General features: G+C 37.9%; 1 protein-coding gene across 2 annotated transcripts in view; it reads right to left on the bottom strand.

Annotated features, from left to right (window-relative positions):
- SYNE1 (spectrin repeat containing nuclear envelope protein 1) overlaps window positions 1-27,709 on the bottom strand; it is a 436,526-nt gene that overhangs the window by 27,043 nt on the left and 381,774 nt on the right. For both annotated transcript variants that reach the window (XM_078054564.1, XM_078054565.1), the window contains 4 exons: window positions 27,158-27,324; window positions 15,241-15,403; window positions 4,292-4,479; window positions 2,560-2,710 (listed from right to left, as the gene is read on the bottom strand). In XM_078054564.1, coding sequence (XP_077910690.1) covers window positions 2,560-2,710; window positions 4,292-4,479; window positions 15,241-15,403; window positions 27,158-27,324 — 669 coding nt within the window. The remainder of the gene's footprint in view (window positions 1-2,559; window positions 2,711-4,291; window positions 4,480-15,240; window positions 15,404-27,157; window positions 27,325-27,709) is intronic.

Here is a 27,709-nt window from a genome sequence, read left to right as displayed (position 1 = left end):
AAATTGGTAAATAGGAATAACTATATATATATATATACACAAATACATATACATGTATAATATACACATGTTCCTATGTTATAGTTTTCAAAATACTGAACAGTCCAAAAAAAATTTCCCATGAAACAAACTGATTACACAAATATTTATGTGTGCTGAAATGTGAGTCTGAAAGGTTCAGAAATTTCTGATGTCAATACTGAGAAAAGAACTATCTGTGAAAGATGTAACCTCCTAAAAATCCAGAAACTTCTTTAATTCTGATGTCCATTAAAATAATTAAACCCCCTTTTTGCAGAAGTTGTCTAAATGCAAGCTACTATTAACTTTTAAGAAAAGCAGTTTAGTAAAATACAAGTAACCTTAAATAGAGGAAAGTTTGGAACACACTCTGTTTCTTTTTTGTTGTTCCCATGAATTACTCAGTTTTTACAAAACATTTTAGAGCTGATGCACCAGCTTACATGGTAGTGTCTATTTATTTATTTTTTTTCTTTTGCAATCTTTTATTTCTACCATGTTCTATCAATCGTATTCCATTCTTGGCCCAGGTCACATACTTTGGGCAAATTTCATAACTATACCATCACTTTTAATGATGAATAGTTTTTAAATGATTAAAACATAGTCCAATTCACTTGTATCTATTTATTTTTAAGGTTACCCTATGTACACTTTCGAGTTTCTGAAGTAAAATACTCTTCTTTCTCTCTGCAATATAGCATAGTTCTACCGTAAGAATCATTTAGCCAAAATAAAATGAAGTTTTTTTCAAACTCATGTATATGATTTATGACTGACATTGATCCCGACATTGGACAGAAAACTGTACTATCAAGTAATCTGACTCATCTAAATCACAAAATTCCGCTTCCTTTGGTCCAATCCACTGTTTACTTGCTGCCACATCTGTGCCTCTGATACGGTTTTCCTTCTGAGAGTTGCTTTCAGAGACTTTGTCTTAGTAAGTCTAATCTCCTATTCTATAAGACAATTTAAATTACTCCCCAGAAAATGAAGCAATAAGAAAAGTTCAGCTTTGCCATTACTGGGAGTCACAGAATACGTTTTCCCACTGGAATGATGGTAGGTACCCCGGGGCAGGTACCCAGATCCATCCCAAATTTTCATGCATTTGAACAGGAAAAGACTGTCCTCAAACAACATTTGGTGTTTTTTTTTTTTTTTAAATTTATTTGTTTCTTAAGAAAGAACATTAATTATTATAGAAGCTAACCACATGGCTAACTTTTGCCATAAAACCTGAGAGTCTAAAATAGCATCAAAAAGGACCGTGCATAATCTGCTTTGTAGTATAAGCCAATTATAGAAGGTTTAATCTTTATGAAGCAGAGCGTAGTGAGATGGAGTACATGAATACCTCACTGGCACTGGTTCATGCCGGGAGGACCTGAACTCTACTGTACGCCCCACTGTGGCTTTTCACGAGAAATTTTCTATGGGAAAACATTTTAGACACGAAATTATTTTCCTGGAATTTGGTGGTAGAGTTATGCATAAATCCATATTCGGACATCAGAATAACTCTTATTTACTTTACATAGCATTTGAGCATTTTTATAAATTGCTGTAGTTGCTCATCTAGGACTCCTTGATTTTAAATCCCACAAGCACAAAAACCAAACTTTGTATTTACTCTAATAGGGCTTCAGTAAATGCCACGTAAACTGACATTACAAGGTAAAAATAAATTCAGTTGGATTTGGTTGGAAATTTCATCTTATCTTTAAGCATCTCAGGGATCTCGGGGCAGAATTAGCAACTAAGAATGATTTTTGTAAGATGCATGCATTGGGACTTTGCTGTCAATATCTATGGGCACACATCTGCCTGTCAGGGGGAACTGATGGAAAAAGAAACTTCAAATGAAAACATGGTGAACTTTAAGCTATGTCAGGTCCTCTGTGAAAATGAGTGGCTGTTAGGGTTGTATCATCCCGCGGCGACAGAGCGGACTCAGGATCGCACAAGCAGGCCAGACACTGGGGTCGGTGCAGCTATTTTTTGTCTCTGTAACTGAAAAGTCTTGGCGACTCAAGAACGGCACTGCTTTTCATTATTAATTAGAAGTGGCTTATGATTAAAGTGTTATTTAATTCTGGAGCCAACTCTACTTTATCAATGATGTAAAAATATATATATGCCTATTCTCTAATTAGATAAAGATCAAGAAAATATATTTGGAAGAGAGATTTTGATAGTATGAAACATCATATTTTCATCTTAGATAGTTGATGATAAAGAATTATGAAGTTAAAAAAATGCCAACATTTTTTGGGGAATCATGATTTATGCTTTGTAAGAGAATTTCTTGCCAATATGACTTTATTTGTAATTCTTGAGAATCTTAACATAAAAACCTCTTTCCCCCTGCTTCTTTGCCTACCTGTGAGGCAGTAATAAAGATCACCACAAAGTCACCACCCAACTGCTTCAACAAATACTATGCAAGTGAACAGTCACTTTATGTCTTGAGACACCATTAACTGGCTATGCTCATAGCACACTAAGGATCAAATATTTGGAATTATAAGTCACCTCAAATTTCTTTAGTTCTTCCTTGGCAACTGTATAGAGCACCCCGGAAGAGCTGGGGAAGGCAGCTATCCTTTCTGAAATCTTGAGCCAATCTTCAAAACGAGAATAATCATCCAGAAACTTCTGCCACAACCGCCACGTCTCTTCAATTCTGAGACAGAAAATGAAAAAAAAAAAAAAGCAGGTTCCGATTGTTTGAGACTGTTTATGCTCCAGAACCCTGATGCCTGCAACAGGATTAAGAGTGCCCAAACAAGCAACTTTTGTGCCAAACAATCAGTGTGCCGTCAGCCAAGTGTGAGCACAGCGAAAAAGAGACAACTGTCTGGGCTAAAATGAAACAGCTGTGAGTTCTGGGGTTTTTTTGTTTGTTTGTTTGCTTTTGGTTTTTGGAATAAGTCAAATTGTGTATTACAAGCACAACTGTTCTGTAACGTGAACTGTTCTGTACACGTGGGAGGGAGCTCAGAAGCGCAACGCCGGGTTTGGGGGGCACACTCATGCCACACTCATGTTCCACTGAAATAAAACGAAGGTCTCAAGATGCATGGAAGTCCAACGTCAAATTCACCCTCATCAAAATTAACCTATCACAGGAAGACAAATATTAACCTTTCAAGAGTTCTCCAAACACTACAAAGGATTGTATGCTGTAAATAGTTATGATTATTTTCTAACCCATCACTATTTTTTATGTCTTGAATTTCAAAGGGTTTTTCTAAACAAGGATAAGGTCTTTGTTTTATTATTTCATTTTAAATAAGATAATATTACTTTTCACTCTGCTAGTTCTATAACAATATACTTATTCAGCAAGGGCATATTTTTATTTTTCTGAATTATATTTAAACTGTTAGGTCAGGTATAATTCTTTTATACATTACAGTATATTATATTTGTATACAGTATATTTATATATAGTAGACTCCCCCCATCCGTGAGGGATCTGTTCCAAGATTCCCAGTAGATGCCTGAAACTGTGGATAGTACTGAACCCCTATATATACTCTGTTTTATCCTAGACATAGGTATGATAAAGTTTAATTTATAAATTAAGCACAGTAAGAGATTAACAACAATAACCAATAATAAAATAGAATTATAATAGTATACTGTAATAAAACTTATATGAATGTGGTCTCTCTCAAAATATCTTACTGTACTGCATTCACCATTCTTTTTAAAATGTTTTTATCTAAAAAAATTTTTTTAAAGATTTTATTTATTTGAGAGAGAGAGAGAGAGAGCACAAGCAGGGGGAGTGGCAGGCAGAGGGAGAGGGAGAAGCAGACTCCCCACGGAGCAGGGAGCCCGACGACAGGCTGTGGAACTCCATCCCAGGACCCTGCGATCATGACCTGAGCCCAAGGCTGACGCTTACCTGACTGAGCCCCCCGGGCGCCCCTGCATTCGCCTTTCTTGTGATGATGTGAGATGATCAAATGCCTATGCGATGGATGATATTACATGAATGATGTAGGTGTGTGACTAGTGTTGGGCCACTATGGTGGGGACGGCGGGGAGCTACCTTATGACCTTTATGCTTACTTATTTTCCCAACTAAATGTAGATGGCAAGTTTGGGACACCAGAGCTCCTTTTGGACACTGCAACCAAAAGGAAATAGTAAACAGTGGATGCCCTGGGTAGTAGTTGTTGTTGTGTTTTTTTTTTTTTTTTTTTTCTCTTTTGGGTCCTTCCTCTTTCCCAGCTCTTTGAACCTCGCTGCTTACTTGAGCCTCCTTTCCATGGACATGGCGCAGATGTTTCTCCACCGCCGGTCCAGGTTCCGCGTCGCCTGCTGGATGGAGTCGCACTCCGCGTCTGTGGAGCACGCGTCGCAGTCGTGCAGCAGGACCTCGCACAGGTTGAGGACGGAGGCCACACCCGTGCTGTGTTTCTCGATGTCTCTCTGAAGCTCCTGTGGGGAATGAGACCTGCTTTATTCAAATACTTGGATGCAGATGAGAGAAACTGCAGCAGGCCTCGCTGACTAAGAAATGGTGAGGCAAACCCTTGACAAGTATCTCCTTTCCTTGAATGCATGAGGTTTCTTCAGCGTCGTTATGAAATATGGCAAGCTCAAAAACGGGAGAAAATGAAGCTAGAGATATTTTGGCTATGTGAGCTATGCCAAAATATAAATGGAACAAATGAAATACACTACATTAATTACATTAAGAGTAAAATTAGCTTTTGTAGTGGTTGAGGAATAAATCTTGCCCCAGACTCTACTTTATAGATATATCACTTCCATTTCGATCCACTGATCAATCAATCAGTCAAAGGAATACATGTGCTCTTGTTAATAGCTGGCACTTAAGAACTGGGATTTCATTTCCAAAGTTCTGCAAACTGTTTAAACAGTTAATTCTGCCATCATTAAAAAGTACCAGGGTTTAAAAGACCTAGGTTCTCTATCATATATGACATCATAACATCAACAGCTTCCCCAGTGACCAATTTTAAAGGTATGACAGAAATAGAGAGATGATGATGATAAATAAGGCACTGAATTTCCCCAGTATCACACCATGTAGAGTCTTCATATTAACTGCATAAAATGTAAATGCAAAATGTACGTTATTTTTTCTATTGAGCTTTTAACTCAATTTGTTCAAGGAATTTCATTATTAAGAGAGGCTACTGGTATTTTTTTTGCCCTATTCATCAAGGTCCTTAATGTATTTTCCTTGTCTTTAAAACAATTCTTGGATGTGCCTAGCTTTTCTCTTGTTCTAAAGATAATTCCTCAACTTACTCAAATAGCTGAAATTTATATTTTTGTGTGTGTATTCTTCCTCCTATTTTTCTCTTTAACATCATGTTTCAATGTCTTCCATGCAAACATCAGCTTATTGTCAAATGCAATAAGTATCTTTGATTAATATTTGGAGATTTTATGAAATAGACAAAAGAAGACAGATTCTATAAAAAATATTTCTATTTCATAAACAGTCCTTTCATATCTCTTGTATAACCTCTTTCAGTTATGTGGAAGTTATCACAAGAACTGCTGGTCTAAAAAATATAAAATTGAACTCAATATTTGCTCAAAGATGAAGACAGAGACATCTGTGAATGAGATCATTAAGTAAATTCTAGGTCTTAAAGTGCCTTTTGTACAAGGATATACATTTGGAAGTGGTGTTAGGTACATGAACATAATCAATGCATTTTAAAAAGTTATAGCATTTTGATTTAATTTTCCCCAAGTACTCAAAAGGTTTTCTTCCAGCTTTATTGAGATATAATTGACATATAACAACACTGCATAAATTTAAGATGAACAATGTGATGATCTGATATATGAATATATTGTGAAATGATTACCACAATAAGTTTAACATCACCTCACATAGTTACAATATGCATGTGTGTGTGTGTGTGTGTGTGTGTGTGTGTTGAGATCTACTCTCTTAGCAACTTTCAAATATGCAACACAGTATCGTTAACTATAGTCACCATGTTGAACATTACATTTCTAGAACAGGTTCACCTTATAACCGGAAGTTTGTACCCTTTCACCACCTTCATCCATTTCCCTCACCATCACCCCCATCTCTGGCAACCACTCATCTACTCTCTGTTTCTATGAGTTCAGTTTTTTTTTAGAGCCCACATATAAGTGAGATCGTACAACATTTGTCTTTGTCTGACTTATTTCACTTAGCATAATGACTTTAAGATTCATCCATTTTGTTGGAAATGGCAGTATTTCCTTTCTTATGGCTGAATAATATTCCATTGTGTATATATACCACATTTTCCTTATCCTTTTATCTATTGATGGATACTTAGGTTGTTTCCATGTATTCACTGTTGTAAATAATGCTTCAGTGAACGTGGGGGGTGGAGATACCTCTTCAAGATAGTAATTTCATTTCTTTCTGAAACCTACCCAGAAGTGGAATTCCTAGATCATATGGTATTTCTATTTTTAATTTTTTGAGAAACATCCATAATGTTTTCCATAGTGATGATACAAATTTACATTCTCACCAATAGTGCATGAGGGTTCTGCTTTCTCTACATCCTTGCCAGTACTTGTTATCTTTTGTCTTTTTGGTAATAGCCATTCTAACACGTGTGAGGTCATATCTCATTGTGGTTTTGATTTGCATTTCCATCATGATTAGTAATGTTGAGCATCTTTTCATGTACCTCTTGGCAATTTTAATATCTCCTTTGGAAAAAATGTCTACTCAGGTCTCTTTCCCATTCTTTAAATTGGATTATTTGGGTTTTTTTTTGCTATCGAGTGGTAGGAGTTACTTATATATTTTGGATATTAACCCTATCAGATACGTGGTTTGCAAATATTTTCTCCCATTCCAGAGGTTGCCTTTTCATTTGGTTAATCATTACTTTTGCTTTGCAGAAGCTTTTTAGTTTCATTTAATCCAACTTGTTTATTTTTGGTTTTGATGGTTGTACTTTTGGTGTTGTATCTAAAAAATCATTACCAAGATCAATGTCAACAAGCTTTTTCCCTACATTTTCTTCTAGGAGTTTTATGGCTTCAGGTCTTATATTTAAGCCTTTAATACATTATTTTGAGTTAATTTTTGTAAGTGTTGTAAAATAGGGGACCAGTTTCACTCTTTTGCATGTGAATGTCCAGTTTTTCCAACATCATTTTTTGAAGAGACTATCCTCTCCCCAGTGGGTATTCTTGGCTCCCCTGTCAAATATTAGTTGACCATATATGCATGGGTGTATTTCTGGGCTCTCATTCTGTTCCACTGGTCTATGTGTCTGTTTTTATGCCAGCATCATACAGTTTTGATTACTACAGCTTTGTATCATAGTTTGAAATCAAGAAGTGTGATAACTCCAGCTTTGTTCTTTCTCAGGATTGCTTCAGCTATTTGGGGTCTTTTGTGGTTCCATACAAATTTTAGAATTGTTTTTCTATATCTGTAAAAAGTGCAATTGGAATCTTGATAGGGATTGTATTCAATCTATGGATAGCTTTGGTTGTATGCTCATTTTAACAATATTAATTCTTCTAATCTATAAATGTGGGATATCATTCCATTTGTGTCTTCTTCAATGTCTTTCATCTGAGTCTTATAGTTTTCAGTGTAGAGATCTTTCAGCTCCTTGGTTAAATTTATTCCTAAGTATTTTGTTGTTTTTGATGTTATTCTAAAGGAATTGTTTGTTTTTTTTTTCAGATAGTTCATTGTTAGTGTATAGAAATGCAACTGGTTTTTGTATGTTAATATTTTTATCCTGCAACTTTACTGAATTTATAAGTTCTAACAGTTTTTTGGTGGAATCTTTAGGATTTTCTATATGTAAGATTATGTCATCTACAAACAAAGAATTTTATATCATCCTTTCTCATTTAGATGCCCTTTATTTTTTTCTTGCCTGATCACTCTCTAGTAGGATTTTGAATATTATGCTGAATAGGCCTGGTGAGAGTGGGCATCCCTGTCTTGTTTTAAATCTTAGAGGAGAAGCTTTCAGCCTTTCACCATTGAGTATGATGTCATATAGCCTTTATTATGTTGAGGTACATTTCTTTTATATACCCACTTGGTTGAGAATTTTTATCCTTTGAATTTTGTGAAATGTTTTTTTCTGTATCTATTGAGATATTATTTTTATATTTCATTCTAGTAATGTAATATATCATATTTATTTTTATATGCATATGTTGAATCATTCTTGCATGCCAGGGATGAATCCAACTAAATCATGGTATATGATCCTTTTAATGTGCTGTTGAATTTGGTTTGCTAGTACTCTATTGAGAATTTTTGCATCTATATTGATCATGAGTATTGGCCTATAGTTTTCTCCTCTTGTGGTGTCCTTACCTGGCTTTGGTATTTCTCACCTTATAAAATGAGTTTGAGAGTGTTTCCTTCTCCTCAATTTTTTAGAAGAGTGAGAACTGGCTTTAAATGTTTGGTAGATTTCACCTGTGAAACCATCTGGTCCTGGACTTTTCTTTGTTGGGAGGGTTTCGATTACTGATTCGGCCTCTTTACTCATTATTGGTCTGTTCATATTTTCTACTTCTTCCAAATTCAGTCTTGGTAGGTTGCATGTTTCTCGACATTTATCCATTTCTTCATAGTATGTTATTATGATCCTTTGTATTTCTTATAATGTCTCCACTTTCATTTATAATTTTTATTTATTTGGGTTCTCTTTCTTTTTTTTTTAAGATTTATTTATTTGAGAGAGAGAGAGAGAGAGAGAGTACACACATGAGTGGGAGGGGCAGAGGGAGAGGGAGAGAAAATCTCAAGCAGACTCCTTGCTGAGCACAGAGCTTGACACAGGGCTTGATCTCATAAACCTGAGATCATGACCTGAGCCGAAATCAGGAGTCAGATGCCTAACTGACTGAGCCATCTGGTTGCCCTTCTTTGTTTTTCTTGGTTAGTCTAGCTAAAGGTTTGTCAATTTTGTTTATCATTTCAAAGAACCAGCTCAGTGTTGTTAATCTTTTATATTGTTTTCCTATTCCCTATTTCATTTATTTCTGCTCTAATCTTTATTATTTCCTTTCTTCTGTCAGTTTTGGGTTTAGTTTGTTCTTCTTTCCTAGTTTCTTGAGAGGTGAAAAATTATGTTGTTCATTTGAGATTCTTTTTCTTCATGTATGCATTTATCACTCTAAGTTTCCCTCTTAGAACTGCTTTTGCTTCACCCCTTAAGTTTTGGTATGTTTTGTCTCTTTTTTTTTTTGTTTGTCTCAAAATATTTTTTATTTTCTGTTTGTTTTCTTCTTTGCTCAGGAGTGTGTTGTTTAATTTCCATGTATTTGTGAATTTTCTAGCTTTCTTCCTGTTAATTGATTTCTAGTTTCACATCATTATGATCGGAAAAGATCCTTGATATAATTTATATTTTCTTGAATTTGTTGAGACTTGTTTTGTGGCCTAACGTATAACCTATCCTGGAAAATGCTCCATGATCTGAGGTAGGGGGTGGAGTGCCACTGCCCAGGCTCTGCCATCAGCTCTGGGTGGGTGAGGTCCCAGGCTGTGCTCCCGGACAGGGCAGTGCCACTGGCTGGACTCTGACTGGGCAGGGCTAAGGCTGAGCTCTGCAACCACTGCTGGTTAGGCTGGAGAGCAGGCTGTGATCTTAGACTAGACAGTGCTACTGGCTGAACTCTGTGTTCAGGTAGTGCCACACGCAGGGCTCTGCAGTCGGACTGGGTCTCAGGCTGGCTCTTGGATTGTGCAGGGCTGCAGGCTGTGCTCTGGAACTGGGTGAGGTGATAGTCTGGGCTTTGCCATCAGGTGGGCTGCTGGCTGTGCTACCCTACTGGGCAAGGTCACTGGCTAGGCTCTCTGATAAGGAGGGACCTCCAGCTGTATCCCAAAGGGTGCAGAACTAGAGACTATGCTCCATGGTTGAGCTGGGTCACTGTCCAGGCTTTCTTGTCATGTGGAATCACAGGCTGTGCTTGGTGATTGGTTGGGGTCACTGTCTGAATAAGGTTGAAGGCTGTGTTCTGCAATCAGACAAGGCCATAGGCTGGATTCTATTGCTAAGTGGGTTTGTCATCTGGGCTCCATGGCTAGCTAAGGTTGTAGGCTGGGTTCTGTGGCTGGGCTAGGCTGTAGGTTGAGCTCTGAGCTTGTCCAGGGTCACTATCCAGACTCTCTGATTATGTAGGGCCAGAGGCTATGCTCAGCAGTTGGGTAGGGCTGCTGGCTTGGCCCCTTGCTCGAGCAGGGCTGTTGGATGGTTCCGTGGTTGCTTGGGTTCTCTAGCCAGGCCTCCTGGTGGGAAAGGATGAAGGCTATGCTCAGCTGTTGGGTGGGGCTAGGAATTGGCTTCCCTGCCCAGCTCAGATGGTAGAAAGGGCTCCAAGGTCAGTATGGCCCATTGTATGGGGACCAAAATCAGGCAGAACTGCCGAGTGAACTCCCAGGTCAGATAGGGCCAGTGGCTGGGCTCTGCTGATGGGCAGAGATGCAGGCTGGGATCTCTGCTTGGGTGCAGCTGCAAACAGGAATATGATTTGCTGGTAGCGGTAAGCCTCAGCCCCCTTCTCCCTCACTAAATGCTCCCCAGTAATCAAGCATCAGAAGTTCCCTTAGTGGTTCCCATGAGTTGAGACCCAAGTGGGCCTCCTGGGAAGGATGGGGAAGCCGGGGGAGCCAGATACCTATACTGGCCAAGTGGTGCCCTCTTGGTGCAGCTCCGTGCCAGCCAGGAAGGATAATGCAGTCAGAGTGTGACTACACCTCTTACCCTTTTAATGTGGTCCTTCCTGGTCTCTGGGGTCCAGGCTGGTGCTTCATCCTTACCCTTGGGTTTGGGGAGTTTTACAGTGGTGCCCTGTCTATAGATAGTTGCTTGTTGGTCTTTTTGGGAGGGTGACTTAAGTCAGAAATAACCTATATGGCCATCTTGATGATGTGATTCCTCCACATACTTTTGGATCTACAGAGCAGATATTCACGGCCAGGGTATAAAAACCAGAGCTGTAACTGATGGATTGCTAGAGGCTCAGTACAGACAATTGAGTTAAAAATTCCAGAGGATCCAGTCATTGGAGGGGGCTGCACAATTTTGTGAAATTTACCTCCAGGAGCTCAGCCAGGTTCCCACAGTAAATATCAGAGAAAAGACCCCTTGTACATCTGCTCAATTTTGTTAAATAAGCCTGAGGGGGGTGGTTATAATTATGGGTAAGTACTCTATTACAGATAAAGAGTTTAGTCTCAGCTTTAACCTCCATCAGTAATGGTCCTGAATTGACACATAGGGTCGCTGAATTTATACTTCTTCATTTATAACACAGAGAAATTTGACAAGATGTCCTCTGAAGCCATCTCAAGTCTATGTATATTTCTGCCCAATTAAGTATGTACATTGGCAAGAGAAACATACAGAAACTCCAGGGAGGGGAATAGAAGAAAATGTATTTCTTATGAGTTTCATCTTTTTTTAAATATTTAAGAGAATTTTCCCCTTTGGAGACAGATTACTATTTATCTGTCTTTTACAACATGGATCCCAAATGCTATAATTTTTACAGCATCATGGTTAAACATTTGCCACAAAGGAAACTGTGGTGAATATGATAGGATTGAAATAAAATTTACTAAGCACCCACTTTGTGCTAGGTGCTGTGCTAAGTGTTTTTCACATTAATTTTTATAATAACACTGTGAGCCATGTACTCTGATTATCAGCATTCTATATACACAAGGGTTAAAATAGTTCATTATTCAGGTCATGCAGAAAAGTGGCGAAGCTCAGATTTGAACCCAGGGAGTCCTTACTTTTAACCATTGGTATACAGTTGTTGTTTTTTTCAACTTTAACTTAAAATTGAATTAAAAGGCAGTATGAACAAATATTAATACATTAACAAGTCAAAAATGACTGCTAAGCTTCCCTTTTCACTCCTGATTCTCATTTTCCAGAAGTAACCATTTCCATCTCTTGTAGCTCTGTCTTTGGTTTTAACTTCTGTATTTCTAAGTGGCATGTTTATGTTGCTAGTTCTTGATTTTTAAATTTTAGACATTATCTATGCTTCTACAGTAGAGACGGAATAAACTTCTACCTGACTCAACGTGGCTCCAGTTACTGTTTCAGCACATCTTATAGCTGAAGAGATAATGATTGTTTGCATGATTTTGGTCATTTAATATTTAATTATATTTTTTGTATCTAAGCAACAAACTATCTATGGTTATATTTCTTTTCTTACATAACTTTTTGTGTTATATGGAATCAATAGCTCTCTCCCTCTCTTTAAAACATGACTATTCCTAGCTTCTATCCTTTCTCTATGGAGTTAATAAACTCCTTCCAGTATGGTTAAGGTAATCAAGTAATCAGGTAATCAGGTAATCAAGTTCGACTGTCTTATTCCTTGGAGACATCCCTCCCAGAGCACCCAACTCCCTACTCCAATCTGAACAGTGATGCTCCAGGCTGCGGGGCAGCTGGTATCTGGGACGGTCCCTCACCATCCATCCTGGGCATTGGCTTCTCTCTCTCGTGTTGAATATTATTTTTCTTCTCATTTTAGTATATGCAATCTATCTTTCATAAGCTTCCTGAGAATGTATGCATTAGGAAGTAAGTATTTTATATATTAAATGGCAGGTATAGTGTCAAAAATTATAAATAATCTTCCCAGCTTTTTGATGGCATTGTGTCATTATCTTTTAGCTTCCATCCTTATTTTGGAGAAATCAGACTTTTCCATCTTGGAAACCTTCAAGATCTTCTCTTTGCCTCCCATGTTCTGTAATTTTATAATGGCTTTGCATTGTTTTTAATTTTCCTGGGCATTTGTAGGACTTGTACTCTAGAAGTACAATTGACCCATGAACAAAGTGGGGTTTGGGATCGCCAACCCTGCACACAGTTGAAAATCTACATATAACATTTGACTCCCCCAAAACTTAACTACTAATAGCCAAGTGCTGACCAGAAGAAGCCTTACCAAAAACATAAATAATCCAATAACAAATAATTTGTAGGGTATATGTATTATGTACTGTATTCTTACAATAAAGCAAGCTAGAGAAAAGAAAATAATAAGGAAGGGAAAATAATCTACAGTACTGCATATTTTGTTGCATAAAAAGTCCACAAATAAGTGGACCCACACAGTTCAAACCTATATTGTTCAAGGGTCAACTCTACACATTTTTCAGCTTGTTTTTACATTACTACATTGATAATTTCTTACTATTTTCTTTATTTTTTGTGGGGGACTTTAATGGAATAACTGAATTGGATTTTAAAACTCTTCCATGAATTCTGGCTGTGATATAAGGCTGGCTAGTGACATGGTGGGAGCTGGGGCAATGGGGTGGGAGTCATACTATCTGGTACAGAGCATTTCTTTTTTTTAAAAAATTCTTTTTTTTAACATATAATGTATTATTTGTTTCAGGGGTACAGGTCTGTGATTCATCAGTCTTACACAATTCACAGCACTCCCCAACGTCCATCACCCAGCCACTCCATCCCTCCCACTCCCCTCCACTCCAGCAACCCTCAGTGTCTTGTTTCATTTTTCCCTCCCAGAGCATTTCATTTAATCTATTTTTCATATAGTGGCTTCAGCCTCAATGGTATCCTGTAGCCCCAAACCCAAAGTCCCTCCGGGTTTGCCTCCTCCAGAGAGTAAGCCTCGGGTATTCCGCTGGAGTGAATGAGGCAGAGTGGTCTGGCTAGCTTGGATTAGAGGGAATCTGCCAGTCAAACCACTCCTTCAGACTTTCAAGAAATCTTTCATTTTAACGCCCTGCAGACCTACTCTTTCCACTCCTGGAGCCTTCTTGGAATTCTGTGGCATGAGTCAGATTTCTATCCTCCATTCTGCAAACACCAGTAACTATTCATCTATCCACTTCTGCCTTCCAAAATTCTGATGGCTGTCTGTCATCTCTATCATCTTCTTTCCTGGTCTCTTTGCCATTGTGGGTTTTGACCTTTTTTCCCCTTTCCTATAATTTTATTGGGGTTTAGAAGTAGGTCAGGCAAATGATAAATTTGCCATACTTAATTAGATACTGTTTTGATTGTCTTACATTTGCCAAATTACAGTACTATTAGGATTTTAACTGTTTTTAAACACTTCTCACTGGTAGACATCATTACCATGCTCTGCAGGAGTATTCAGGGAACTGGAGGCCAACTATAACCCCAACAGCTCAATTATCAGAATTTCAAACATGAGAGAATCCATCACAGAGCTTTAATCTTACAAAAATGGAAAAATGTCCTGCTAACAATTTTTTTTAAAGAAGAAATGCTTTTGAAATAATCCCAATATCTAAAAACTGTATTTCAATATCTATTTGCATTGGTTTAAATAGTTCGTAAAATGAAGTAAGTATATAAACTATTTCATAAGATTTCATAAATAGGTCTGTTTATATTTTGTAGTATTTTTAAGTTAAGCAACTTGGCTATCATGGCCTAAATGCAATGGAAGTAACAAAAGTGTGGACAGAATCTTCAAGGACAATCTAAGGGCATGGAGTAGCAATACTTTTTATGGGGGTTTTATGGCATTTACTACTAACCATTGGAGTCTGCTAAGGTTAGTAAAAATAAGGAAGGGGAATAGGAGGTAAAAAAAAAAAAATCCTTTCTGTATGTGTTTTCATGGTCACTCTTCTTTTGCTTTTTTTGGGTAGTGTACTGTATGCCGGTGTGATGTGCTATCTTTGCTACAAAAATGAAGGTAAAATTACAGTGTGTGGTCTGAAGATCATGCAACACTTCTTGCAAAACAAAATGTTTTAGACTCTAAAAACTCTAAGAATACACTGTAATCTTTCTTCAAACACTATATGCAGGGGGAAAAAAAAGTCTCTTTTCTATGTATGTAGTAGTGGGCTCATGACCCACAAAGAAATAAATAAAATGTCAGCTCTGTTATAGACACATCACCGAGGCTCAAGCAGCTTAGGATGTCTTCTTGGTGGACCAACGACATTAACCCCATGACAGCATATCTGCTAGACTCAACTCCTTAGTGACATGGGACCTGTTTGCCCCAAAGACCTGCCCTGCCCAAGCCTCCCCTTTCTCAGCAATCTTATGTCTAGCTTCCTCCTGATTTTCCATCTCAATTCACCATCTCACATCTGCCTCTGTATCCTGGCCAGGAGCACAGATGTTCAAGAGCCTACTTACTTCCTTTAGTTGTTTTAAGTTTTACCTGCTGCTCAGTGAGCTTCTTCTGTATTTCATCTGAGTCACAGGAATCATAGACTATGGGCTTGGCGAGCTCTGACTCAATGTGAGCCAGCCAAGTCCTCAGGCTGCTCATGTTCTTATCCAGCTGCTGTACGGCAACCAGGGTCTCCTTCAGCTTCTTTACCCTGTGGGCAGAGGAGAGACTTCACTCAAGTTTCCCTTGTGGGCAAAAGTGAGCACTGGGTCTAAAGCCAAGTTGCCTAGAGCCAAAGTCCTGCCTAGCTCAGCCACTTCGTGGCTGTGTGATTTGGGGCAATTGTACACCCTTCCTGTGTCTCTGTTTCCTCATCTATAACATAAAAGTAAAGGAAGAGTATCTGAGATTTGAATGAGTTGAATAATGCAGGGTCCATGGGAAACATTCAATAAATATCAGCTATGATGATGCTCAACATAGTGATAATGATGTAACAGAGACAGAAACCTCATGGTGTCATAAAAATTATTTCCACACATTATGTAATTTAGACTCATATGAAGAATACCTGGGAGGAAAAAAAATGTACATTTCCAATGGATTGTCACCAAACAGATTATGAATTCACAGTTCTGATTACTCCAGCCCTGATGGGATGTATTTCAGCATCCTTGTGGCAGAAACTCAGTTAAAAGAAGAAAGCACACTTAAGATGAACTATCAGTGAGTGATCATATGCATTTCATGCCAGACTACATTAAAGGTAACTAAGGATCCATTGGATTGCCAATGGCAGAGGGCAGGTACAAGGCTGACCACCAGCCAGTCTTCACCTGCAAAGCCTAGTTCAGTGCAGTATTTTTTGTTACACAGCATATTTTTTTAGAAAAAATGTTTTCCCATTCTTTTCAGGAAGGAGTAAAAACCAAATTGCTTAAGATTGCCACTTATCTAACAATCATGTGTGCACATCCTATGTATCAGATGCTGGGAAGACAAAAATAAACTTGATTATTTTCCTAACGAAATGTACAGTCTGACTGGAAATCTGGACATGTATACAATAAAATATAACACAGTGTAGTTAAGAACTAAACTAAAGAAATGAACCAAGTCCCTGTCTAATAAACAAGGAGTGAACAATTCTGTCTGGCCACTTCTAGTAATTATTCACTCATTCATTCCCCATTTGCTCATGTCTGTGTTCCTTCTACAAACATCTATGATGCTAGGTAGACATAGCACTAGGAGACAGAAATACAGTGAGGAGTGAAGTTTCATCCCTGTCACTGAGGAGCTCAGACTTTGCTGAAAGAGGGGAAATGAAGAAGTAACATTAGAGCTGCATCTTGAAAGGTGGATACAAGCCAAGCTGAACATTTCTGGCCTAGAAAACAGAGAAGAAAAGCAGAGATTTTTGAAGGCACCATGTCATAATGTCAGGGGGCCTAGGGGTGGGGAGGGTGGGGAAGAGAATCAGAAAAGAGTTGCGGTTGTGCTGTGAGGCAAGATGGATGGACAGGCTGGAGTAAGATTATATAGGTTCTGCAGTGACATGACGATGCAGTGACATGACAATATCTTTAAACTGCAGTTTAAAGATAAATAGGAACTTTGCCAAGATGTGTCAGCCAAGGAATGATAGGATCAGGTCTGATTTTGAGTAAGTCTGAAGTGAGGTTCATGTGGAAGTCCATTCAGGTATAAGAATACCTATATTTGAATAACATTTTCTGTTCATAAAGACACTCTTAGGTGCATTTACCTTATATTGTTTTGAAAAAAAAATACGTGTTTAAAAAATTACATTCATACTCCACAATATATTCTATTAATAGGAAACCGAAAACATGTGTTGCTCTTTGTTTATCATGACTCATAATTCCATTCAAGGTGAGACTTCTCTAATTAGCTTTGTAAGTACATATCGTACCCTGCCCCCAGGGCAGTTCAAGGTGTTGGCCTTGAACAATAATTCCAAGAACACTTAAATACAACCTACTCACATTTTCCTCATATGTAAGACAAAACTCACTTGAGGGTCAGTCAGTGAATAGTTTTAGAACGGCTACGGGGTGCAAAGCTGTGGGTGCACATTTTATCAATGACCACGGCATGGGCTTGGAATTTGATGTGGCTCTGGCCCTCCTGCTTTAGTGGCCCAGGCTGAAAGGACAGTCTACCATCAATAAACACACGGGAATAGGACTACAGAATAGCTCATTGCACTGAGATGTCTGTCCTGGTTTTACCTCTGTAAAAAAGTCCTTTTGGGAACCTCTCCCACTTGACCAGCTTCCTATCTTCAGATCTGGTAGGATCTGAATGCTGCTGACGCTTTGGGATGGGGTTTTATAGCAACCTCATAATATCATCAGGGTTTGGTGTGGAGTGAGAGATTGGCAGAATACTTCATTCAGTGCTTGCTTTCTTCCTGCTTTCCCTTATTTTAACTCCCTAGTATTATTTATGCACAAGTTCCTCTGCCCATGTTAAATTCCTTGGGAAACTGCAACTGTGAATTTCTACTTTTGGTTTTTCCCTTCCCCTGCACTGTGACCCTCAGCACTTGGCACAAAGTTGGGCATGACTTAAATGCCTGATAAACATAAATAATTAGTATTCTAAATAAAATACTTTTATTTAGTAAGGATACTTTATTTAATTTAGTTGATATTAAATGTATACTTAAATTTTTCCCCTAAGTCCAACATTTGCAAATGGTCTGTCAAATACTAAAATTTATTCATTTTCTTGGTTCAAAATTCAGTTACAAAAATGATCAATCAGAGGGGGAGACGAACCATGAGAGATGATGGACTCTGAAAAACAAACTGAGGGTTCTAGAGGGGAGGCGGGTGGGAGGATGGGTTAGCCTGGTGATGGGTATTGAGGAGGGCACGTTCTGCATGGAGCACTGGGTGTTATGCACAAACAATGAATCATGGAACACTAGATCAAAAACTAATGATGTAATGTATGGTGATTAACATAACAATAAAAAATAAAAAAATGATCAAAAGAGCTAAGGCACAAAAGAATGTGAGTAAACACTGTTCCACTAGATATTGTCTACACTAGTCAAATAATTTACAAGATTAGTAATCTTGTATAATATCGAATGGGTTTCAATAGCCAGCAGTGAGTGTGTAGTATGTCAAGGGCATCGTGACATGGAAATGCTTGTTCATATAGTCCATTAGGGACAAGTTCCTCTTTCAAATGAATGTGTAAACCTCAGTAAAGTCAATGGGGGTGAACATTTAAAGTGGTTTTCCTTTCTCATTTTTTAAAACATGTATTTGAGTACAAATAGCAAAATGCATTGTGTGTGCGTGTGTTGGGGGGAGCAGATGTGAGCTGAGGGGAAATGGGTAGTAAAGCCCCAAACATCTTCCTTGAACTTACGAAAGTTGATATTTGCAGGACAGAGAGCATTCCTTTTTTTTTTTTTTTCTTTTTTAAGAGAAATGTCCCATATTTTTTCCATTATTTCTTTAAAGGAAATCCTTGGGTAAAGTGTCACAATGTTTTTATTTTTCTATCATTTTAAGAAGTTCGAGCAACATTCTTTTTGGTAGCATCCAGGATTATAATTCAAAATGGATGTTTGCAGATGTCACAAGTCTGGGTAAGTTTAGCAAATCTTGTGCATCTGTAAGTTCCTGTAGCTGATGGGTCTTCTCACAGTTCAGTGTGCCTCATGGGACTTCACCTTCCTGAGAAGGAGTCTACTACTAAATCCAGCTGCATGAATAGCTATATATACTCATAAACACTGCATGTATATATTTATCGCTATTTTCCTTCAAACTAATTTAGTAAATCCATAAACCAAAACAAAAAAAATCACATTCTAAATATAATAGAACCAAAAGTACCATTAGTAAATCCTATTCACCAGTAGGAATTTATCTGGGGGAATGTTATGGTACAAGAATAATATTTTTAAAAATGAAGTTAAAATTCCTAATATAATGTTGTTCTCACTGAAAAAAAAAACATGAAATAAACATTTGCATAATCCACAAAATTACTATTTTAGGCATAAATTTTTACATTTTGCACATGTTTTAAAACCTTTATGCTAGTCAGTAACCAAAATGTACTGACAAACCTAAACAGAAACAACTTTTTCTCATACACAAAACCCTCCAGGCCTCCGCTCTATGGGCAGATTTTTATTTAATAAAGGGAAAGCTTTCCGCTACAAAGCTGCGAACTGGCTAAGGCTGAATTTCAGTTTCATCAGGAGCCCATCCTTTAAATAGTAGATGATGGACAAACTGGATCTTCTTACTGGGTCTCTTTCCTGTGTCTCAGGCTCTCTACTGTAGCATTCCCCTTGTATGACACATACAGTCCGGCGACAACTGGAATACCAAGCCATAACCAAGTCCATTAACCTTTCCCTCCAGCTCCGCATGCCCAGTAGGGGGACAAGAAAACCAACCGACAAAGAACTCTTGGGAGTCCATGGCCAACGAGCTCCTAACACCAAATCATCTCTACTAACACTGGCAAAAACAATCACGGATTAAAGATCCAGCATCTATCCTATGAAGCCCATGTAACATGAAAGCTATGCACAATGGAAGAAACTCAAGGAGATGCCTGCCTTGTGACATCGCAGTTACATTCTGGGAGATCTGCATCCACACAGCCGTCCTCTGCCATCCTCAGGGCACACAGATCTTCTGCCACCACCATGAAGCTTCCAACTTGCAAGTTAGGTCTGCAGAGCAAAAGGCTAAATCCTGCGTGGAGATGAAAGTTTCCCCTTGTCTGCGTATGGAAGTATGAAAATGCTCACTCTAAACAAATGTTGGTAGGTCTCTGCCTGATAATATGACACTGAGCAGTGACAAGTGGTCATGTTTCTAAATAAAACCTACATTCATTAACATGTGCCAAGCCTGATCTCCTGGAATGTAGGCCACGAGTGTAAGAAGGGGAAAAGGCTCAGTGTAATCTGCAAGGAGGGGGAGGCTTTCTAAAGAAAGAAGGGTATAAAAAATAAGGCTGGCTGCAAACACTGACACTCTGGAAGGACAGGCAACTCTTCTTGTGGGCTGTTTGTTGAGTTGAAAAGGATTTTTGAAAAAAGATAAATCACCCAAGTGCAAACAAAACCTCCACAAGTATGGCAAGTTGTGGTAGCAAAAAAGAGCAACTTGTTTTTCCTTCTGGTTGAAATGCCAGCTAAATGGTGTAAGTAGGAGTTTTAGGGGTTGTTTGGGAAGATGGGATGGAAAAGATATTCTGTAGAAAAGTGGTTGGTCTTCACTTTTGAAAAGACTATTTAAACAAGAAAAGTAATTGAAGAAATATTATTCTTTCCTTCCATATTCAAAACCTTTTGTCCTTTTAAAAATAATGATGCAAAGTGACAAAAGTAACATGTTCATTTTAAGATAATATAATAAGGTATCTGTTCATTTGCTTGGTGGGATTCAGATACCTTTCTTTTGTGAATTTCAAGAGTTTCAAATTTTCTGTACTGAATCTATGTTAATTTCACAATTCAAGCTTTTAAAGAAAATAAGCTCTCAAATTATTAATTACTGGTAATTTAATAAAATGTGACGAATGCTGGCTGCTTTAAATCCTTTTTGGATCAAGGTATTCATACACACAAATAGGTTACAAACAAACAAACAAATAAATAATGAACATTTGCTAAATTCTTTTTAAAAGCCCTATATGACGAGCTGCAAAATAAAACAAAGCATTTGGGTCTGGTTGTGTGACATAATTGCTTTTAAAACAGAAACATATTTTCTTTTTAAAAGCAACAATTTTATTTTATGTAAGAAATATACTCCAGAAAACTTAGTTCTAAATAAAATTATTTTTCAAATCCTGCTATTTAAAGATATCCTATTGTGAATTCTTTATAAAATAATCACTTCTCTAATATATTATTTTTAACAATCAGGAAGATACGCATATAAGCTTTAGTTAAAGGAATATATTGGTCATGATTCCATAACAGTAGGTAAATTTATTTTTTCTTGATTATGACTAACACTTCTGAAAACCCGAGATCTTTGAAACCTTGTACTGCCATTATCTTCCTAGTTCAATTCCTTTTTACTTTATTTAGTTTTCCTCATGGGTTCAAATTTTTTTTGCATGCTCATTATCATTAGGACAATATATTTACTGCAGCAAATTAAACATAAAGCAAGTTACTGTAAGGTCAAAAAATGGTAACAATATCAATGTCCATCACTAGGGAAGATACTGGATAAATCATGTAAATTAAAACTATGGAATACTCTGTAGCTCCCTAAAAGAACAAGATTTCCATATGTGGCATTTTATGGTTATACATGGTCCTTCCTCCTGCATTGTCTCTTTGGAGCTATGGCAGTTATTTTAATGACTATTTTGAAAATGAGGAAGCTAGGGCTCAGAAAGGTTATGCAGTAAGCCCTAGGTCACACAGCCTGAACACGATGGACTAAACTCAGGACTCTTGATTTGTTCTGTGCTGTTTCCGTGCTTGCTGCATCAGTACATTCCTGATCCTGGCCAGAGTTTTCCAAATTGACCCCCATGAGGTAATGCCAGCCATAAACTCCAAGAATCAAGTTTTCTTCTTGCTCTAGCATGGGTGGAACCCCTGTTAGACTGAAACGCCTTCTAAGGGCAGCTGCCCCAACTTCACAAAGCCTCCCTTGCGCTGCACATGCGGTTTATCTATACAGCCCCGAAGCTCCCTCTGGGCTGAGAACTGTCATGTGCTGAGTGCTCTGCTAAGTGGTTCACGGGTACTATCTCACTTAGTCCTCCTAACAACTTTTTACACCTGTGGTAACTGAGGTATTGAGAAGGTAAGGAATTTGCCTAACATCACAGTGTGGGTGAAGCAGCGCAACGTGATGATTCAGGCAGGTGAGGCCTTAAGCGCATGCTCGGCTTTATTCTTGTCTGTACGTGTGGCACTTTGCATCCTATGTCTTAGATTGGAGAAATGCAACGAATACCGGAGTGACCATTATGTGCAAAGAGCTATGCTGGGTGCAACGAACACTGGAGTGACCATTATGTGCAAAGAGCTATGCTGGGTTCCGGCTTCACTACGGATATGCTTACAGTGTAGCAGAGAGATAAAATTGTAAACAACTAATCACACAAGATACTTATTACAGCAGAGGGAAATTCTATGAAGGAGAGGACAGATAGCTTGCTGAGAAGGTAAGAAGAATCTCACCTAATCCAAAGAAAAGGAAGAACATGAAGAGCAATTAGGAGTGGGCCAGGCTGGACGGGGGCAGGAAAGTGAGCAGGCAGATGTGATGGAAGGAGGAAGAGCTGAGGTGAGTCGTGTGTATACTTGCTCTGTACCCTTACTCGGTTAGGCACCATTTTCTCTTTCATCTTTTACATTCTCTAGGTCTGGGGTCAGCAAACTATGGCTGGCCACCTGTTTTGATAATAAAATGTTATTGGAACCCAGCTGCAGTTTTCTGTTTCCTTACTGTCTATGGCTGCTTTTGCAATATGGCAGAGGGGTTTCAGCAGGGACCATGTGGCCCAAAAGCTGAAAATATTAACTAGACAGTCTTGTGCAAAAAGTTTGCCAATCTCTGCCCTGTAGCAACATCCATAGTACTTCATACACAGGAGACATTCAGTAATTTTTTTTTTAAATTATATGTTTTTACTCTACTTCTATATGGTGTTTAAGGGAATTATAATAAATACACAGTTGAAAAGCAAGCAGCCACAAAGGACCACATATTGTATGATTCCATGTATATGTCCAGAATAGGTAAATCTGTGCTGGCCTGGGGCCAGTGGAAGGAGAGAGGGTGGAGGGGAAAAAGATGATTAAGGCTTTTATTTGGGGGTGATGACAATGTTTTAAAATTGATTGTGGTGATGGATACACAGGTCTGTAAATATGCTAAAAATTACTAAATTGTATACTTGTGATAGATGAGTTGCATGGTATGTGAATTATACCTAAATAAAGCTGTTACTGAAAAAAAAGTCCCAAATTACTAAAATGCACTTTTGTTTTGGTGATGGGGATTCAGGTTTGGTAGAGGGAAGAGGAATATCCTTATGTTAGAGAGTACAGTTAATTAAAAAAAAAAAAACAAACACATCATTACAACAGAGCACACAACTTGAGTGTGACCTTCCTAGATACCCAAATGGGAAATGTTCAATAAAACACTGTCTGTTATAAAAAGCACTGAATGGGGCTCCTAGGTGGCTCAGTTGGTTAAGCATCTGCCTTTGGCTCAGGTCATGATCCTGGGGTCCTGGGATCGAGTGCCACATTGGGCTTTCTGGTGGGCTTCCCCCTCTCCCTCTGCCTGCAGCTCCCCCTGCTTGTGCTCTCTCTCTCTGTCAAATAAATAAAATCTTTAAAAAAAAAAAGAAAAAGCATTGAACAACTAATGCTAAATGACAGAGCTCCTGTTACCCTGAGCTCTAAAAAAACTACTATGTGGGGTTTTTCATAGGGTTCACAGACAAAATGAGAGCCAGAATCCTAGCAGACAGTTTTATAGAAATTAAAGTACACCAATGACTGTTCCTTTTTTTTTTAAAATTTTTTATTGTTATGTTAATCCCCATACATTACATCATTAGTTTTAGATATAGTGTTCCATGATTACACCAATGACTGTTTCTTATGTTGACTCTTAAGGAAAAGCCAAGGGCTCAGACATGCTTTGGCCAATTGTCTTGGCCAGTATTGACCAACAGAACTTTCTGGGATGAAGAAAATGTTCTGTATCCGCAGTGCTCAATAAAGTAGCTATTATCCTCATATGGTTATTAAGCCTGGAAATGTCACTAGCAAAACTGATTGTAATTAAAATTAAACTGTAATTTAATTGCATCCCATTTCAGTTAATTTAAATAGCCACAGGTAGCTAATGACTACTATATTAAACTGAGCAGGTCTAGAAAGTATGGACAGGATACTAGAGCATTATCCACTGAGACCTAAAAATAACTAAGCAAATTTTGTTGCCCTAAAAAGCTGACAATTCTTAGTGACAGTTTAAAAAGTCAATGCAAAACACATTTATTTTGTACTCAGAATGGTCTAAGCTAATCCACTAGTGATAGGAAGTTGGCTCAAAGTTATGCATTCTATTTGTATGCAATAGGTTTATTATCAGTAAATCTTCTTTCTTTCTTTTCTTTTTCCTGTTTCTGTTAGCTGGGAAACTGTTCACCCGAAAATATGATCTTCAAAAATAACCTCTCCATTCCCACAAGAGCACCAAAACAACACAGAAATATCAAAAGGCACAACTAAGTTGTGTTCTGCCTTAATAAATCAGTGTGATAAAAAGTTGGAAGAGGGAAGAGTGGTGAATGGGACTGACCCATAGAAACTTGATATCTGAGCTGGCAGCTCAGAGTTGAATATGGGTGTGGGGGACTGTCATCTAGTGTGTGTACTCTCAAAGTTCTGATAAACAAGGGAATGGAAAATAAATGTGATGGCTGAGTGTCATTTAGGAGGGGCTTCAAAGAGACTATGAATCCAGTGTGGCATTAAGCTCTAGAACAAATAAATGGTCAACATGTCATCTAGTATACTTTGGAATGAGGCAATGAGAAATAGACAACACATCTATAAAAATCTACATCTGTGTATGATGAGACTCTACTAAAGTAGAAACATATGAGTGTTTTAGTGACTGTAGTGCAAAGTATGCATATCCAAAAATATTTAATTGATTCAAACTTTACGAATGTGTCTTTGGAAAATTAAACAACATCTAGAAAATCCTGACTTGAACAACAGAAAAGTTATAAATAAACATGACTTCAAGGAGAAAACACCTAACTCATTTGATGTAATGTTGGCTAATGGCTGGGCATACACTTAAGCTAGCTTCTTATGAATAAACTATATTAAATTCAATTTAAAACATCTTTGACACAGTGTATCCCCCATATTCCATACCACTGAGCCACTAAAGATTAGAAAAAAAAACATTAACTAGTTTAGTTGGATTACATGGCAATGCAAGCCAAACCATGAGTCATAATTAAACCAAAAAAAAAAATCCAAGGATGTTTACCAATTGGGCGGCTTCCCTAAGAAGGGTATTTATAGCACAAAGAGCTTCAATTTATCCTTCTGAAATAAGATTTGGTTATCACAGACTGAGAAGTGAGGCTAAACATAGCAGTGGGGTTCTAAAACCTACATATGCTGGAATACTTGGAGTAGTTGAGCTGAACCATACGTTACCATCGCTTTGTAGTACCTTTACCCGGGCATTTAGCTTCACACTTTACTTGATTTCTTTGCATGTCTAGATGCCCACCATGAACTCCTCTAGGAAAGGGGCCTCTTTGTAGCCACAAAATATCTCAGAGCTGCTGTGAGCACTTTACAAAGGACTGGGAAATTAGATTGTTGAAATAATTACAGAACCTAATTTTCTTTTAACTGCATTCTTTAGAACAGGGATGAGGAAGTCATAAACTTGGCAGACAGGAGAATGCAGTGCTCCAGAGCATGGGTTTTAGAGTCACAGAGTGCAGGCTCTGCCACTCAGCATGTGTGTAACCATGGGCAAGCCTGAGCTTCAGCCTCTGCATCTGGAAAATGGGTATAATAATAATGCCCACCTCAAAGGGTGTTGTGAACAACACAGGTGAAGATGCATATGAAGCTTGTAGCATGGTCACTGGCACAAACCAAGGGTTCAATAAATGTCAGCTATCACAGCGCCTTTGCTAAACATTTTAAAAATTGGTAAACATTTATTCCATTTTTTGTTTCATTATTGCTAAATAAATTATAATCTCATCTTCTTCCTAAATCAGCTCCTCTTTGAAACTCCCTTAGAGAAAACAGACTACGCTAGATATTTTCAAAATCAACACATGGAACTGCCATGAGCATATGCAATTTTTGTGGGCACATGCTATTCAAAGGGCACTATTTCACGTCCACTCATGTCCACGTTTGTGCAGCACAGCTAAGGAAAAGAACTCAGGTTTTAAAAAGTATATTGTCAGTTAGCTCCAAATGGCTGTGAATCAGAAGCATTTGTAACATTCTAACTCTCCTAACTGCCATACAAAAGAATGTCCATTCAGTTATTCAAGTATTCATTCATTCACTCACTCAAATATTTACTGAGCCCCAAACTGCATTCAGGCACTGTTCTTGGTGCTCATGATATATGGTGGATAGAACACACAACGACACCTGCCCTTGTGGAGCCTACATTCCAACATGAAGCCAAGTTCACCTAAAATAAAGTATTTACTTCGTCATTCCCTTTATATAAAATAACATAGTGTCTCATTCATTATATCAGACTTTTATATTGCTAATAAAGACCCTTATATATTTTTATATATTTTTTCTTTCTTTACTTTTGTCTCTTTTCTTCAACCTGCCCTTCTGCAACGGAAACTGAATATAATATCCCTCTCAAATACAAGGCAGATACTTATAGTTATTAAAGCTAAAAACAAAATTGCAATAATGCAGCAGATTATTTTTACAACTATGCTGAGTGGCAATAATTAGCTTTATTCCCACACTCTGCTAGCCAGGAATATAGTAGGAATGTGATTTTATATATATACTTTTTTTTTTTTTGCTACTGCAGACAAAAATGCCCTACATGGATACTAGTCAGCAGTTTTACTTCCTTCCTCATAGAAGGCTGAATACCCACGAAGCCCTGAAACAAAGAATTCTCTTTTGGGAATGGGTTTTGTTTGAATATGACTTTCTCTCTTTCAGCTAAATGCAAACACCACTGAATTTATTAAATAAGAAGGAGATTTCAAAGTTAATGAAAGTGACATTTATGAGAAAAGCATAAACTAAAATGATGGGATAAAGAACATAGAGAAAGATTCATTGGATTGTCTTTAGCTGCAATGGAAGGTGGAGCCAAAGCTTTAAAATTCTGCACACATGTGTCCTATTGAACAGGATCCTTTTTACCTGGCTGCAGTGAGATCCAGAAGATGCTGCCACCGGTCGTTGACCTTCCCGAGCTTGTACTCAATCTCAGAGGCTTTGCTTTCATGGCTGGCTCGAGCAAGTCGTTCTCCCATTTGCTGGAGCTGTATTTTGTTCTCTTGGGCAACAGCAATCTCCTCTTGATAATCCTGCATAATAAATAGCAATCACAGAGATCAGAAATCATATTTTTAATGCATTCAGCCTGGCTCCACTAGAAACATGATAATTACCATTTTCTATTGCTTGGAATAGTTTCGGCATGAGGAATGCTGTGTGCTTATCAGTCCATGTACACAAGAATTAGGGGTACCTACTATTTTCAGGATGTGCATAGACTCTAGATTGAATTTTCATTAAGATTTTCTTAAAGAGAACTGAGATATTTTTATTTACTTAAAATGGGCATTAAAAAATCATTAACAGTGTATACATAGATATAAAGACAAAACTTGAAGGATTTTATGCTGGGAAATTATACCTTATTGTTATAATCACCAACCTGGGTGTTGTACTTAGAATCAATCCTCATAC

This window comes from Halichoerus grypus, chromosome 9 (assembly GCF_964656455.1).
Source record: "Halichoerus grypus chromosome 9, mHalGry1.hap1.1, whole genome shotgun sequence".
Taxonomy (NCBI): domain Eukaryota; kingdom Metazoa; phylum Chordata; class Mammalia; order Carnivora; family Phocidae; genus Halichoerus; species Halichoerus grypus.
Note: the sequence above shows the minus strand (reverse complement) of the source record. Positions and strands in the feature narration are given on the sequence as shown.